The sequence below is a fragment of the Brassica rapa genome, chromosome A07, assembly GCF_000309985.2.
Source record: "Brassica rapa cultivar Chiifu-401-42 chromosome A07, CAAS_Brap_v3.01, whole genome shotgun sequence".
Taxonomy (NCBI): domain Eukaryota; kingdom Viridiplantae; phylum Streptophyta; class Magnoliopsida; order Brassicales; family Brassicaceae; genus Brassica; species Brassica rapa.
This window is the reverse complement of record NC_024801.2, coordinates 8921025-8937224: the sequence shown is the minus strand read 5'-3', so window position 1 is coordinate 8937224 and position 16200 is coordinate 8921025. Positions and strand designations below refer to the sequence as shown.

At 41.1% G+C, this 16200-nt stretch overlaps 6 protein-coding genes across 6 annotated transcripts; 5 read left to right on the top strand and 1 right to left on the bottom strand.

Annotated features, from left to right (window-relative positions):
- The first annotated feature begins 440 nt into the window (after nt 1–440).
- Nucleotides 441–4032, top strand: LOC103828669 (glutamine--fructose-6-phosphate aminotransferase [isomerizing] 2). The gene is made up of 10 exons (XM_009104295.3): nt 441–989; nt 1083–1255; nt 1334–1442; nt 1530–1675; nt 1918–2082; nt 2324–2669; nt 2733–2983; nt 3052–3166; nt 3255–3679; nt 3785–4032. The coding sequence occupies exons 1-10, from the start codon at nt 479–481 to the stop codon at nt 3866–3868; spliced, it is 2325 nt and encodes a 774-aa protein (XP_009102543.3). The 5' UTR covers nt 441–478; the 3' UTR covers nt 3869–4032.
- A 152-nt stretch (nt 4033–4184) lies between these two features.
- LOC103828668 (protein KRI1 homolog) lies at nt 4185–6369 on the top strand. The gene has a single exon (XM_009104294.3). It carries the CDS (start codon nt 4263–4265, stop codon nt 6147–6149), a length of 1887 nt encoding a protein of 628 aa, XP_009102542.1. The 5' UTR covers nt 4185–4262; the 3' UTR covers nt 6150–6369.
- A 693-nt stretch (nt 6370–7062) lies between these two features.
- On the top strand, nt 7063–8104 carry LOC103828666 (hydroxyethylthiazole kinase). Its single transcript, XM_009104291.3, has 2 exons — nt 7063–7518; nt 7595–8104. Exons 1-2 carry the CDS (start codon nt 7090–7092, stop codon nt 7985–7987), a joined length of 822 nt encoding a protein of 273 aa, XP_009102539.1. The 5' UTR covers nt 7063–7089; the 3' UTR covers nt 7988–8104.
- Nucleotides 8035–9210, bottom strand: LOC103828667 (dirigent protein 16). Its single transcript, XM_009104292.3, has one exon. The coding sequence runs from the start codon at nt 8820–8822 to the stop codon at nt 8085–8087; it is 738 nt and encodes a 245-aa protein (XP_009102540.1). The 5' UTR covers nt 8823–9210; the 3' UTR covers nt 8035–8084.
- Nucleotides 9211–9231: 21 nt separating this feature from the next.
- LOC103828665 (PHD finger protein ING1) lies at nt 9232–11111 on the top strand. The gene is made up of 7 exons (XM_009104290.3): nt 9232–9427; nt 9704–9775; nt 9854–10029; nt 10190–10253; nt 10368–10452; nt 10539–10704; nt 10784–11111. Exons 1-7 carry the CDS (start codon nt 9370–9372, stop codon nt 10892–10894), a joined length of 732 nt encoding a protein of 243 aa, XP_009102538.1. The 5' UTR covers nt 9232–9369; the 3' UTR covers nt 10895–11111.
- Nucleotides 11112–11386: 275 nt separating this feature from the next.
- LOC103828663 lies at nt 11387–13811 on the top strand. Its single transcript, XM_009104289.3, has 4 exons — nt 11387–12050; nt 12794–13372; nt 13448–13529; nt 13598–13811. Exons 2-4 carry the CDS (start codon nt 12800–12802, stop codon nt 13612–13614), a joined length of 672 nt encoding a protein of 223 aa, XP_009102537.1. The 5' UTR covers nt 11387–12050; nt 12794–12799; the 3' UTR covers nt 13615–13811.
- Nucleotides 13812–16200: the final 2389 nt, after the last annotated feature.

Here is a 16200-nt window from a genome sequence, read left to right as displayed (position 1 = left end):
CCTGGATGGATAAAATTAATCAAGCTTTTCGGGTTAACTTCGTTTGATTATGGCGGATTTAGAAAAGATGGAGCTTCCATTATAGGAAAGCGTTCTGTCAACAATCTGTCCCAAATCTATGAAGATCTCGCTGTGATTATCAACCTTAACAATTTGGCGATGAGTCTTTTGGATTCAAGAGAGTACGGGAGGAAGGAGCTATCAAGTGGAATCTTGGGAGTTTATTTGATTTCGGAAATCATCATTCGGCGTTGGGACGGAGGTGGCTTTTCCGGCGAGCTTAAAGTCTCCCGCTCATTACAAGACACGTGGAAAACTCTTTCTCATCAAAGGGTACGGGGATTTGCATGTCTGTACACGTGCTAGCTTTTGAGTTTGATCTTATCTTTATTTTGAGATGGGGTTTGGGCTTTATTTCAGTTGTAGTGGGCTATAATTCTAATTTCCACTTGTACACTTTGCCTGTTTGGGCTATGAAATGAAACATAAGTTGACAAAAAAAAAAAAAAAAAAAAGAGGAGAATTTCACATGGACCAACAACTAAAAAGAAGTAGTGAACTAAAAATCCCACGTGACCAGCGGCGCACCACCAGTCCCCACGCGCAAGGTCTAGACAAGGGCGCCCTCTACCCAATCATCTACGGCCACGTCATAGTTCCTGACAGAAGTCAAATAGACAAAAATAACCAAACTTGCGCATCGCAATTACAACAACAGAACCATTCTTTCTTCTTCGTCTTCCCTCTCATTCTGAAACATTTTCGAAGAAGAAGAAGAAGAATGTGTGGAATATTCGCGTATCTGAATTTCCACGCGAACAAAGAGAGACGCTACATTCTCGACGTTCTGTTCAATGGCCTCCGTCGTCTCGAGTACCGCGGCTACGATTCCGCAGGCATCGCCATCGATTCTTCTTCTCTCTCTTCTCCTCCGCTCGTGTTTCGTCAGGCTGGCAACATCGAATCACTCGTCAATTCCGTCAACGAAGGTTTCACTCTTCTCTCTCTCTCTGGATCTTCGATTTACATTTCAAATCCGAAGCTTTTCTTCCTTGTGATCCGTGGCGGCTTTTGATTTGCAGAGATTACGAATACAGAATTGAACTTGGAGGAGGTTTTCTATTTTCACGCGGGGATTGCACACACGAGGTGGGCTACTCATGGTGAGCCAGCTCCCAGGAACAGTCATCCTCAGTCCTCTGGTCCTGGTGATGATTTTCTGGTTGTTCACAATGGAGTTATCACTAACTATGAGGTCTCTTCTCCTTCTCCTTCTTCTTCGTTTACTCCTTTTTGGTATGCTCTTATGATTCTTTATTGTTCTTTGCGTCAGGTACTGAAAGAGACGTTAGTCAGGCATGGATTTACTTTTGAATCCGATACAGACACCGAAGTCATTCCCAAGCTTGCTAAATTTGTTTTTGACAAAGCTAATGAAGAAGGTATTATATCCTTTTGCTCTGACTACCTTATGCGTTGTAGATCCATTGCTTGTGAGATGATTGCGACTATTTACTTGTGACGTGTAGGTGAGCAGACCGTAAGTTTCTGTGAAGTTGTCTTTGAAGTGATGAGACATCTCGAGGGTGCTTATGCTCTTATTTTCAAAAGCTGGCGTTATCCTAACGAGTTAGTTGCCTGCAAGCGTGGAAGTCCCTTGCTTTTAGGCGTTAAAGTAAGTAACTCTCATCTACCTCTGAACAGTTCCTAGGGCAGAAGAATAAATCTTATATGAAAGGGAGATAGATAGATACTTATGGATATTGCTTCTTTTAACATGGATTATATAATATTTCATATCTCTCCTGGTTATGCATATTTAGGATTCCACATGGATCATGATGCTAGCTTTATCTTTTCCACTCAGCTTGTAAGAAACTGCAGTATACCTACCTCATTTTTTGCATGATTTCGTAGGAGCTAGACCAAGACAAGAGCAACACTCATGTTTTCAAGGATGCCCACTTTCTTTCCAAGAATGACCATCCTAAGGAATTTTTCTTATCAAGTGATCCCCACGCTCTTGTTGAGCATACAAAGAAAGTTTTAGTGATTGAAGATGAAGAAGTTGTTCATCTCAAGGTATAACTCATTATTGTTATTCTCAGTGTGTTGCTAACATCAGGTATGAATGTTCAGTTCTAGCATATGAATAACGAGTCTGATTGACTGATCATCACTAAGTAGCAACTGAAACATGTAATAAATATTATGACACATGTTATTAATATTGGTTCCAATTTGGAGTTTTGTCCTTCAGTAGTTACCTTTTATTATGGAAGCTCTTTTGATATGTGCTCACCACTTGCCCTTTTATCAACAGGATGGAGGCGTTGACATACTTAAGTTTGAAAGGCGTAATGGTTCATCTAGACCTGCTTCAGTGGAACGTGCGTTATCTGTTTTAGAGATGGAGGTTGAGCAAATAAACAAGGGCAAGTATGATCATTACATGCAAAAAGAAATACACGAACAGCCGGAATCTCTAACTACTACAATGAGAGGCAGGCTTATACGCGGTGGTTCAAGCAAACCGAAAACAGTCCTCCTAGGTGGGTTGAAGGATCACCTCAAGACCATAAGACGCAGCCGCCGTATAGTTTTCATCGGGTGTGGGACAAGTTACAACGCCGCTCTTGCATCAAGACCTATCTTGGAAGAACTCTCTGGTAACTATAATCATGTCTTGTCTTGATTTTAATTGGCTTTTCTAACTGAAAGTCTTTCCATAGGTATACCAGTCAGCATGGAGATTGCTAGTGATCTCTGGGACCGGCAAGGTCCCATATACAGAGAGGACACGGCGGTGTTTGTGAGTCAGTCTGGTGAAACAGCAGATACTTTACTTGCTTTGGATTATGCTCGCGAAAACGGTGCCTTGTGTGTCGGGATAACTAACACAGTTGGGAGCTCCATAGCTAGAAAAACAGACTGTGGTGTCCATATTAACGCAGGAGCTGAGATCGGTGTGGCAAGTACAAAGGTAACTTTCGTGAGTATCTGAATATATCTTTCAAGATTTGAAGCTTAAGACAGCGTATGTTTCCCCAGGCATACACAAGTCAGATCGTGGTGATGGTAATGCTGGCTCTAGCGATTGGAAGTGACACAATCTCCAGCCAAACTAGACGGGAAGCTATAATTGATGGGCTACTTGACTTACCGAGTAAGTTTGAGTCAAGTTATCACAGGTGCTTCTTCTTAAGACTGTTTGTTTTTAAGCAATTTGTTTTTTTTTTCATGTTTGAATCCAGATAAGATTAGGGAAGTACTAAAGCTAGATGAGGAAATGAAGGATCTAGCGCAACTGTTGATAGAGGAGCAGTCACTGCTTGTGTTTGGAAGAGGATACAACTACGCAACAGCACTAGAAGGAGCACTGAAAGTAAAAGAAGTATCACTTATGCACAGTGAAGGAATACTTGCAGGAGAAATGAAACACGGGCCTTTAGCTTTAGTTGATGAGAATCTACCCATCGCTGTGATCGCCACTCGGGACGCTTGTTTCAGCAAACAACAATCTGTGATCCAGCAACTACACGCACGCAAAGGGAGACTGATAGTGATGTGCTCAAAAGGCGATGCTGCGTCTGTGAGCTCGAGTGGATCTTGTAGAGCAATAGAGGTTCCGCAAGTGGAAGATTGTTTACAGCCTGTTGTTAATATAGTGCCATTACAGGTAAAAATTCTAAACTCTTCGTACATTACACCACCGATCTGATCTTAATATATAGTATATATCTTCTCTTCTGTTAATAATTTATGTTTGTTTTGGTTGGGGCAGTTATTGGCGTATCATCTGACTGTTCTGAGAGGACACAATGTTGACCAGCCGAGGAATCTAGCGAAGAGTGTGACAACTCAGTAGAGAGCCAAAAGGGAGAATGGCTAGTTTTTGTATAGTTTTTCGAATGCATTTGGATTTTCGTGTTAGTCTCGTTAAACCCATCGTAATTTTGTTATCACACAAATGGAAACTTAAACCGAACCAAAATTTATGTAAGCTTTTTTTTGTGGGGGAAATTGCACCTAGCCGTATACACAAGGAAACTTGTACCGACTGGTCTTAAATAATCTTATCAAATAATAACCCGGTTCAATCGTAGAATTACAACAGCATTACAAAATAATGATCTGGTTCAATCAAACCGGTCTGGTGTAGTGCTATATAAAATAAAACGCGTGCAACTAATCGACCACCACTAAGATTGAAAGAAAAAACCCTAGCAGACAGCAGCCGACTCCACCAGCGAACGAAGAAGATGCCTTCCAAAGTGTTCGGCGGTGACATTCCTGAGAACAAAGGCCCCATTGAGCTCGAGGTCGACGACGAATACAGCCGTAGGTTGGAATTCAACAGAGAGCGCGAGGATAGAAGGCGATACGCCAAAGCGGTGGCGGAAGGTGAAATCGTCGAGGACGAAGAAGAAGCCGAAGAATCCGAAGACGTTTCTGACCCAGAGGAGGAGATCGGAGTTGATGAAGTCTCCACGTGGATCAAATCTTTAAATAAGTTAAAGGAGCATGACCCTGGGTTTATAGCTACAGGACAGATCGATGATGCTGAGAAGAAGGATCGTAAGAAGAAGAAGAAGGACGAAAAGAAGAAGAAAACGAAGGTGATGCACCTCAAAGATGTTCAGGCGCAGCATTTGCTCGAGGACGGTCCAGATGCTGATGAGGAAGATGAAGGGAGGAGTAGCAGGGTTCAGAGTTACGGCGAGCAGCAGGAGGAGCTGAGGCGAGCTGTGTCTGATGCTCTGGAGGCTGGAGGGGAGGAGAGCGATGATGGTGATGATGAGGATCTCTTGAGAGTCAAGGAAGGAGATGATGATTCTGCAGAGGAGGAAGAAGATGAGGAGCTTAAGGAGATGGCTGATGAGTACTTCGGTAAAGTGTCTGAGCTTGGTGAGGGCGACAAGTTCTTGAGAGATTACTTGCTGAAGCAGATGTGGAAGGATAAAGATGGAAAAGGCAAAACCCAAGTGATTGATGAAGCAGAGCTTAAGCAGATCTCAGATGACGAGGAATTGGTTATTGAGCAAGAGGAGTTTGAGACCAAGTATCGTCATGAGGAGACGAATGCAGCAGGTGGGATTGTTATGGGTCAGTCTAGGATCGTTGAAGATTCCGTGAGGAAGAAGGATAACCCGAGGAAAAAACAGAGGGAGAACAAGGTCGATAGGAAGAAAATTGCTGAGATTGAGAGGCAAGAAGAGCTTAAGCGGCTCAAGAATGTCAAGAAGAAGGAGATTGAGGAGAAGATGAACAAGGTTCTTTCTATTGCTGGTTTTAAGCAAGGGGAAGAGTTTCCTTTAGATGCACGAGGCCTGGAAGATGAGTTTGACCCCGTAGAGTATGATAAGATGATGAAAGCTGCTTTTGATGACAACTACTACGGTGCTGAGGACTCTGAGTTGCATAGTGATGATGATGATGATGATGAGAAGCCTGACTTTGACAAGGAAGATGAACTTCTTGGACTCCCAAAGAATTGGGATGTAATTCAAAGTGGGGATGGGTTTACTGCCACCAGAGAAAAGGTTTTGAAGCAAAAGGAGGATGATGAAGAACCTGAAGAGGAAGAAGAAGAAGAAGTGGATGAGGAAGAAGAGAGAGAGGGTAAGAGGAAGAGAAAGAGAAAAGCATCTCTTGTGAAAAGAGCCCAGGAAACTTTGATGGAGGAGTACTACAAGCTAGACTATGAGGACACAATTGGAGATTTGAAGACAAGGTTTAAGTTTGCTAAAGTACAACCAAACAGCTACGGGCTGGAGAAGGAAGAGATACTCTTCTTGGACGACACAGAGCTGAACCAGTACGTACCATTGAAGAAGATGGCTCCGTACATGGAAAAGGACTGGGAGGTGAACAAGTACAAACTCAAGGTGCAGAAACACAAGTTCAGTGAGTTGCTGGAGAGGATTGATGATCCTGATGAGAAGAGGAGCAAGAAGAAGAGCAAGAAGAGGGATCGTGAAGAGAAGCGAGATGTTGTTGTTACGGAGAAGAAGCCAGCAGCACCGATAGCAGATGAGGAAGGCGAGGCTGAGACAAGCAAACTGTCGAGGAAGGCGAAGAGAAGAAGACGTGAGGCTGAGAAGAAGCTTCCTCCTAACAGAATGGTTGCTTATGGGAAGACAAATTGAACAAAAGAGTTAAGTAAGAGAATAATGTTCCTTTTACTCTCTTGAATCGATTTTGATGTTTGGTTTCCTAGTTTTGATTTCGTAATATTTATGTTGTTCCTGGTTTTATTATTACACAACTCTTTGATTTGTTTCTTTTGGTTGTGTTCCTTTGGTATGGTTATAAATCGTCTGAAACTCAATTGAAATATTGAATTGCTTACCCTTTGTAGTTACGATTTATTGCATACGATTTCTTATAATCTTTGAAGAAATTATAGAGTTGCATATATTGTGGTTTTGTTGCTGCGTAAATATTTTCTTTTATGAGTTCTCTTCTTTTAGTCCCACACTGTCCAAGCAACATACGGGTCCGTGGAGACTGGCATTGACCGAAAGAGTTTCGAGGCCAAGCTCGTGCATATTAATTCCATGATCCCTTTGAAGCACAAAGGCTTGCCTCTGGTTTGGGTATATCCTAGAAAGAGCTCATATCACCTTCGAGTGGTTTGTTCCAAAAACGAAGGTCTTTCATGGGAAGAATGCTACCAACGCACGTATCTCACTGTCGGATATTTGCTCAGTTTGTTGTTGGTGGTGTGGTTTAGATATGAGTAGATATATCGTAGATAGTAATCAACAATGAGCAAACAAGCAAGCACATAATGAAGGATTTGCAACTGGTGAAGATTTGTTTTCTTCAATTTAGCTGCTTTTATTTAGTAAAGATGTAGTTTCAGTGAAGCTCGAACTCTAAATAGAAGTCGTTCATGAAGCTGTGTTCGAGTATAAGTCTTCTGCAAGAGTTGGTGTTTTTATTTTGTATGTAAGGACCCGGTTCAATTGCATTATTTGGTTGGGTCTGAACCGGTATAAAAATTCTCGGCTTTATGAAATTAAAACCAAACCGTGTTTCTGATATATAATTGAATCGTGATTGACGATTGGTTAAGTAAGCAGAATGGAATCAAAAGAATGGAGCTCCGGCGTGTGGACGCACCTCACGTCCGTCCGGCGACAATCGCCGCTGGTTCAGTGCATCACCAACTTGGTCTCAATGGATCTCGTGGCCAACACGCTTTTATCCGCCGGCGCATCACCGGCGATGGTTCATTCCGTCGCTGAGGTTCCCGATTTCACACCTCATATTCACGCGCTCTGCGTCAACGTCGGCACGCTTACGCCTGACTGGCTCCCCTCCATGAAAGCCGCTGCCGAACTCGCTTCTCAGCTCGGAAAGCCATGGGTTCTCGATCCCGCCGCCGTGAGTTGCTCCGGTTTCCGGTTGAAGGCGTGCTTGGAGCTCGTTGAGCTTAAACCTAGCGTGATCAAAGGAAACGGTTCTGAGATCATTGCTCTCTCGGGCTCTGCTTCACAGTGTCAGACTAAGGTTTTGAGGACTGAAATTGAATTGAATTGGATCATTGTAGTTAACTTTACAAATCTAAGAGTTGTTGTCTTGTTAGGGTGCGGATAGCTCTCATGAATCTACAGAGGCCGTAGAAGCTGCCAAGTCATTAGCTTTGTCTAGTGGTGCTGTTGTTGCAGTTTCAGGAGCTGTTGATATCGTTACGGATGGGAAACGGGTTGTTGGTGTCCACAACGGGACAAAGATGATGCAGAAGATCACTGCGACTGGGTGTTCTCTAGCTGGTCTGGTTGCTGCGTTTCTTGCTGTCGATCCGTTGCATCCACTGGAAGCTACTGTTTCCGCTATGTCTGTCTTTGGCATCGCAGGTGAGTTGGGTGAAGAGTTGGCGAACGGTCCAGCTTCTTTGAGAATGCATTTGATTGATTCTCTTTACGGTTTAGATGAAACCACTGTGCTTAGCCGTGTGAGAATCACCAGGTTGGGTTGATGTACAACAAGACTTTGTGTTTTGCTTTCAATCAATAAGTGTTACACATAACAAAAAGAACATTCACGCATAAACTCATGTATACATTTTAAATCTCTTAGTACTTTAGATGGACAATGATCCTTAGTAAAGACTCTGCACCATCCACTTGGTGCTGACCCGATGGAATCAAAGGCCTGACCTCGGCAAAGCCACAAGCGTTCTTGAACCTACCTGTTCCGCCAGTCACTGACAGATGCGACATGGCGCTTCCGATCCTGTAAATTCCATAGAAGTTGAGGTTGTCGTTGTACTCTCCACCTTCGAGCATAGCCGTGAAAGCCATCATCTGTGTGCTTCCATCTCCAGAACTTGCAACGTAAACTCCTTGAGCCTTACCAAGAGGCTGCGAACCCAAGTCAGGACCAGATGTGAGTATGTCATCGATGACAGTGATAGTGCCAAACCCGAGACTCAGACCATCAGGACCCAGCTGGGTCTGAATCCCGTTCAGGTTCTGACCAGAGTAAGATGTACCGGACAAGCCTGTCCCGAGAGGCACACCGTTTATACCGTTAACGGTGGGGAGGGCGCCGTTAGCATTGGGTATGGCTATACCGTTTTCGGGAGGGGTGAAACCAATCTGCTTAGCAAAAGGAACTTGACCGTTGTAAATGTTGCCGAGCAAACCTGTGATGGGTCTCGCCGTGGGGCTGCTTCCTCCAAGTATATCGTGCATGTAGAGCTCGAAAATGGGGTCTTCAGGTGGAGGTTCAAGTGCTGCTGCGAAAACAGCAAGTGTGAGCAAGAAGATTGCTGCTAAAAGAAAGAATGGTGATTGCTTGATCATCATCATGGAGAAGAGAATGCTGTTTCTCTGTTTTTCTTTGTGTTGCTGGAAGAAGATTTTTAACTGATTAAAGATTTTGTTTGATGAATATGTGAGATGTGTGTGCAATGGTTTGTTTAAATAGAGAGGTGGTGATTGTGAAGTTGTTGCGTTTTTATGAGTTAGTGTAGTTGTTGAATTGAGTTCTTTATAATAGTTTTGTTATCTTTGGGCCAAAAAAAGTTTCTGAAATCCTAAACAAGACGTAATCATATTATACATTGCGGGCTCCCTCCCTCTTTAGTTTAGTTGGTACCAAATTCTTTGTCAGTTTAAATTAGTTGTAGCTTAATTTTGTTGGTTTAGGTTGAATGAGTCGTGGTTCAGTGCAAGAAAATGAGAAAAGAAAGCAAAACATTACCAAAGTCCAATTATATACTATAGCTTGTTTTGTGTTCAAAAAGAAAAAAAAACTATAGTTTGTTTTAATATAAAAAAATGAAAATTTGATATAAAAAAAAACAATTTAAAGAGAGTGTTGCGAGCGAATAATAATAATATCTTCTCCAAACATATGCAATCTTGTGAAACCCTAAATACCCAAATGTCATTCGCCGACGAATTTGAATCTAGTAAGCAATCTTTCTTCTCGATTCCCCTTTCATTATTCAATTAGTTTGTGAAATTTGATTCTCCCTGTTACGTTAGCAATGCGATTTTCGATAACTTTGGGAGAATTGGAATGATTGATTTCTTGTTCTTGAGTTGGTTTCGAAAGTGATGATAAGCTAAAATGGCATTAACGTCGGTTAATCGAATGATGTGCATATTGAATTTAACTGAAATTGTAAATTTTTTTGAAGAATCAGTACTAAGCAACTTGTTCTTAATGATATATCTCTGTGTAGATCTAGTGTCGTTGGCTCATGTATTGCAGAAGAAATATGCACTCCTCCGTGATTTGGATAAAAGTTTGCAAGGTAACATAACAACCCAATTTGTATCTTTTACATGCTTCTTGAAAATCATGCTCTGCAAGGTGACTTTAATCTTTGTAGAGAATCAAAGACAGAACGAGCAACGGTGTGAAAAGGAGATAGAGGATATAAGAAGAGGCAGAACCGCAAATGTTACACCCAATGCACACTTCTCAGAGGAAGCAATTGATGAACAGAAGCACAGCGTCAGGATTGCTGATGAGAAGGTCGCTTTGGCTATGCAGGCTTATGATCTGGTAATATGCTTCTTCTCAAATTTCTCTCATCCCTTGTCTTCTTAAGATGATACTACTTCACTGTTATGGTGTCTGTCTGAGCTCGGAACTTGTGTAGCTTAAGTTTGCAGTTAGATTATTCAATAAAGTCGATTATTTTTCAGATGATGTATTGCTTCAGGTGGATATGCATGTTCAGCAACTTGACCAGTACATGAAAAAATCCAATGAGCAGATGCGCCGAGGTCTTTTTTTTTTTTTTGCGTTTGCTGTTTCTTCTTATGTTTAATTTTAGTTTTTAAGCTTGAGCCTCTGTCTTATCTTATTCGGTAATTAACATAAGATGTGCTTTCTATCAGAGAAGGAAAATGCTTCTGCATCAAACCTTGAGAACAGCGGGGAAGCCGGGAAGGCAGGTGAAGGTAGAAGAGGAGGACGAAAGAAGTAGGTTATTTAATCTTATTACATTGCCTAAACCTTAGCAAAAGGAGCTTAGGTCTGATGAAACCATCCATTTAATGTTGTGGCAGGACAAGGCTAGCAACTGCAGCGTCAACAGCAGCAGTAGCATCAGCATCAACAGGTATGACTTCTACTGGTATGGATTTGGATCTACCTGTGGATCCCAACGAACCAACTTACTGCATCTGCAACCAAGTTAGCTACGGCGAGATGATTGCATGCGATAACAATGAGGTAAAAAGTTTCTTTAAACTAATAATGCATCTCATTTTTATATTGTGAGACGACTGATGAATGAAAACTTCATTTACAGTGTAAGATTGAGTGGTTCCATTTTGGTTGCGTGGGGCTGAAAGATCAACCCAAGGGAAAATGGTACTGTCCGGATTGTGCTACAGTCAAGAAGAGCAGGAAAGGCCGATGATTCTGAATCTAAAAAGCTCGTGTGTTTCGTTTAAAACGGTCTATAGTAGTTGTATATCCACTGACCATTGAATAATGACTATGGATTGCACATGCTCTATATATAAGACCTTCCATTCTCAATAAACACAAGATAAATAGAGTACTAGTTAAGACCAACTACGTTTTTGGTTTTCTCGTTTTAGTTTATGTTTAAAACTCTGTTTTTTGTTTTTACACATACCTGACGGAAATGAACTTAAAGAATTTCTAATGCTTACATTTATCTTCTTGGGATGACTGGTGGTTCCTTTCAAGGTTTCACGGGAACTTTTATGTTGTGAATGTCTTTTTGGAAGCGAATGGTTGCAAGAAAAACTATGAAAAAGTGAGGAGCGTAGTGAAGAAATGTTATGTTTATGGTTGTGTTTGCATTTTGGAATGGAAACTGCTATTTGTGTCGTGTATTTTTTGTGGTAAACGATATTTGGTTAATATCCTAATTTGTAGCACTAATGTTGTAGGTTGCATTTTATACGTTAGAGAGTGTTTTTTGGTCAAGTTCCACATGTTAAAAAAGGTTGATCTTACACTAAACAAAATATTGTCTCACTCGTATGCTTTTTCTAAATGTTCTTGTGTTTCTTCGTAATTGCTTCACATTTGTTTACAACAAAGGTTACATAGCCAAATTAACATTTATTCATTCACTTGGGGTCCCATTAAAGGAAAAATTGCAATAAAGAAAAATGAAAAGTCAGTCTAATTAAGTAATTATAGATATGGATGGATCGTTAGGGTCCTATAGATTCGCTTATACTACAAGTGAACATAATCAACCAATACAATTACCCTAAGCCAATAAATCCAATTTGCACAAACCAAATACCTTTTTCTTTTGGTCAACGTCGACCGGTTCTGGTCTATACTGTAATCTCCTTTCTTTTTATATAATTAATGAATATTTCGTTTTACTAGGAGTGACACCCCTCGCCATAAACACCGAAGAAAGACTCTGGAGCTGTTGCCGTCGTCTGGGTTACAGACCCTGCCGTCGAGTCCACTCTGATCACCCGGAGCAAGCCAACGGCGCAGGCGATCGAAGCTTGAAGAGAACGAAACCGGAAACTCCAACCGTCGTCTTTCTCACGACTTCAGAGCCTTAAGGATCAAGTGAGGTAAATCTCGTTTCTTCGATAAACGTTCGACATTCATGGCTCTAGGTTGCTGGATTTGATAGCTTTCTTGCTGAACCTTGCTACGTACGATATAATCTACAGTTTCTTTAGGTTTATTCTCTTAATCTTTGCTGATTCTCAAGACTGGAATTTTGTGTTTACGTACAAGCAAGCTCCTTCTGGTTTCGCAAAAGAACGCTGCAATTTCGTTTTGCCTTTCAAAATTTCTGAGTTTTAGTTAAGTCTTTTGCTTTTGAACTAAGAAGAAAGCTGCAGCCTTTTTAGTTTAGTTCTGAGTTAGGAATAGGTTATATACGTATAGGTTTGTGATCATGAACACAATTGTTTCATTAGTTTATATGAGTCTGATTCTGTATTTTGAGTTAAAGAACAACTTCATTTTTCTTTCAAAATTTCTGAGTAGCTAAGTCTGTTTGTTTGGTTCTAAGTAGAACGCTGCAGTTTTTTTTTTTGTTTAGTTCTGAGTTAAGAATAGGTGGTTATACGTGTAGGTTTGATCTCTCGTTATGTGACTGATCATGAACACAATTGTTTCATTAGTTTGGTCCTGTATCTGAGTTTATTATAGTTCATATGTATGACTCTATTCTGTATTTCTGTTGCTGGAAGAACGTTGCAGTTTCATTAGTTTGGTTCTGTATTTTAATGTTTGAGTTTATTCTCTTCTCTCTGCTGAACAACTTGCAAGTTGCCATGTCGTTTATATTTTCTATTTCTCACAGATAAGCATGGATGTTCAAGTTTTCACAAAACGATTTCTCCATCAGTGCTATTTATTTGATTGCTTGAGAGGGTCACAGCCTTTTTGCAATGTGGATCATGAGTGGGTTGCTTTAGCAGATGAAGATCATCCACATTCAGTTTTCTTTGTTGATGGAGTTAGTCGTCAGCACCAAGATCTTCTGTCTTTCAAGATACTTACGGTAAAAGCACTTAACCAAGCCTGTGGAGTGCCGTTGATTGGTGCTGAGGTTCTCACGCAGCCCCCTTGGCTTTTGGAGGAGTTCAACATGAACAGAGAGGAAAGAGAAACAGCTAGGTCATGGTTATTCATGTCCGAAAGCGACATACTTGGTCATCCGTGGGTTGTGACTGGACAAAGGCGTGTTTATGGGATTGAATGTACCACGTGTGTCATGTATCAAAACCCTCCATTTGGGCGATTCATACTTTCTCGATACAGATCCCCTCTCCATGAAGACTCTGTCTACTGGTTAAATTTCAGCGAAAGAAATGTGGGCAGCTGGAAAATGTTCTTACAAAACAATGCCGCGAATGCTCAAAAGAACAAGATCACAAGGGTAAAACTGATTTACATTTTTTTCTCACCTTTTATTTGGAAAATATATGCTGTACTAATCACAGTTGTTTCTCAGGATGATAACAGGAGGTACAATGCTGGAATAAGTGAAAATCTTGCGCAGAATCGTGATGACAATTTGGTCAACCAACTTTCTGGTAATGTCCTTATCTCTAGATTACATCAACTCTCAGAATTGTGATTATGATTGCTTTTTTGTCCCTAGGGATGACAATGCACTGATGAGGCCGACTCAGGAATAGATCGCAACTCTGTCTCTCCCTTTCATCGGATCCTTTATATACTCTCACTTTGCAAGAAACCTATTTCTGTTCGACTATTGTATTGTTTTGAGTTTAACTGAACCAAACCAGAGTAAACCAAGTCAGTTTATTATATTTTAGGTTTGTTTTGGTAAAGTTTAAATCAGTTTGGAGCCAGACTGACTCACAATTCTCGCAAACACCTCAACCGTACGGTTCATTAACGGTTAAATTAATTGGTTATGCAAATATGAAATAGCCGTAATTAGGCATTACGAGTAATAAAGTTCCCCTTTCTTTTCAAGTACATTAAGGGTTTTGATTATATAGCATTTTTATACAATAAACTTTTACACTCAATTTAATTTTAGATAAATTTTTTTAGATAATCCTTTTTGGTTTATTTTCACAAAATAGATCAACATAATTTTTTTTAAAGGATAAATATATATTTATATCTTTTGGGTTAACTAATTTAAGACTTAGGGTTTAGAGTTAATGGGTTTTGCATGCTGAATGTGAAGCATTGATATAGACTATGGAATGCATGAAGACTCTCAATTTCTCAGACGTAGGTTTTGTTAAGGGATTTTTGTGTAGGCTCTTTTAGAGTACCACGGAACAATGGATAGGCTGGTCAACTAAGTGAGTTTGTATGTATTTCGTAGGGATTTGAGAAAATAATGGAAATATAGGCTTGCAGAGAATTTTATTAGATAGAACAAGTAAGATTACAAGGTATTGAGTAAGAACCCTAATTCTAGCAGTCTACTTCTAGTCTCTAAGCCTTGGAGAGGTCGATCCCTTGCTTTAGGGTTAGTAGCTCTTATATAGTCGTCTAGGAGTCGGTTCCATTAGGTTAAAACTCTTCCATATTCGAAAATATGGAAGGTTCTCCTTATCGGAAGTTTTCCATTTCTTGTAATGGAGCTCGGTTCCAGAGACCGAACTCGGGGTTCCTTCTAGCAGGGACCTGGAGCGTTCCCTTATCGGAGACCCGAGGGTCTGGGTACTGCCTGGAAGCTGGAGGAAATGATACCGGGGTATTTTTCCCCAACAGTTTGCCCCTTATTTCTCGATTTCGTCATCGAAGTCGGGGAATAACCTGTGCACTCAAGTCAACCGGGATTGCTCATTCTCAGCAGGCTCCCCTTAGGCAGGACCCCGTTTCATTGGTCTTGCTAGCCTGGTTCCACTCAAGCCGGAATTCATTCTGAACCCAGTTGAGGATCGGTTCCTTCGTGTTTGATCGGAGTCTAGTAGTAGTTTCTCTTATCTTCTGGAGATGACGAGGCTGGAGCTCTGAAATTTGAACCACGCGCAAGCTGGAGAAACGAAGAGATCAAGGGACCTTTCCTGCTTTCGGAAGATTCCTTCCTTTAATATCAGATATTCGACTCATATTTTCTTCTCTTTGCGTAAAGGAAATAATTTTGAATTTCGAATTTCGCGGTCCGAGATCTGCTGAGATGTACGACTTCCTCGGGAAGACTTTCAACGGCTTCCCTTCTTCCCGTATATATTCTCTGCTTTCTCTTCCCTATTTCTGCGCTCCTTGCTTTCCCATATGTTCTACTCAGGTACTTTTTCTCTTCCATCTTTGCTTACGCCTTTCTAGCTTAGCCATCTTGATTTCCTAGGTCCATAGTTGTTCATTTTACTGTGGTCACCAGTTATCGATTAGGAACCGATTGACCATGTCCAAACGATCTGAATCTTCGACACCTTTGATGACCAATAGGGCTGGTTTGAAGAGAAGAGTAGATTCTCCAGTTTCTCGAGCCGACAGCTTTCCTGATCCAGGAATGGGATCAAAGTATGACCTAGCAGCCCCCCCTTCCATATGCGTATGCGTCTCCTTCGTCGATAGGTCCTGCTTCTTCTGTGAGTGAAGATGACCTGGTAGAATGGCGGCGGAAATATTCTCTTTCCTCCTCCACTATTCTTTGGATACCAGCACCGGAGGAACGAGCTTCTAGGTTCATTGATATCACTCAAATTCCCCTAAAGAGTGTTACTCTCATCAAAAGAGGTCGAATTATAGTACTTAGGGATCGAATCCACAAAGAGCTAGAAAACCGATTAGATCTAATAGTTATATGATTAAGCTAGGCTAATAGGTTTTAAAGCAGTAAATAAAGCAAGTAATAAATAAAATAATAAACAAGATGAACAAGGTAATTGTTCAGCTTGGCAAGGAGTAATTTGATGGAAGGATGGTTGATAGATCTAGGGTTTCTATTCAGGTGTTGGAGATTATAATTCCTATAGGTACCTATTTGTTTCATGCATGATATGTTAGAACTCAACCGCTTAACTCAGTGATCAGCTGTCGTATGTTTCACTGGTTAACTCACTAGATCTCGTGTCTCAACGGTTAGTATGTTGACAACGAAAAAGTGTCGATCGATGGTCCTATAGGGACATCGACCGATACACCTTTACCTACGTCGACCGATAGTCAGTTGAAGACATCGATCGACGGGTTCTAGCCAGGCCTATGTGCGAGTATGATATGCCCTATTAAGATACTAAATTGGCGGTTAACCCTCTCTAGCAGTCCTAA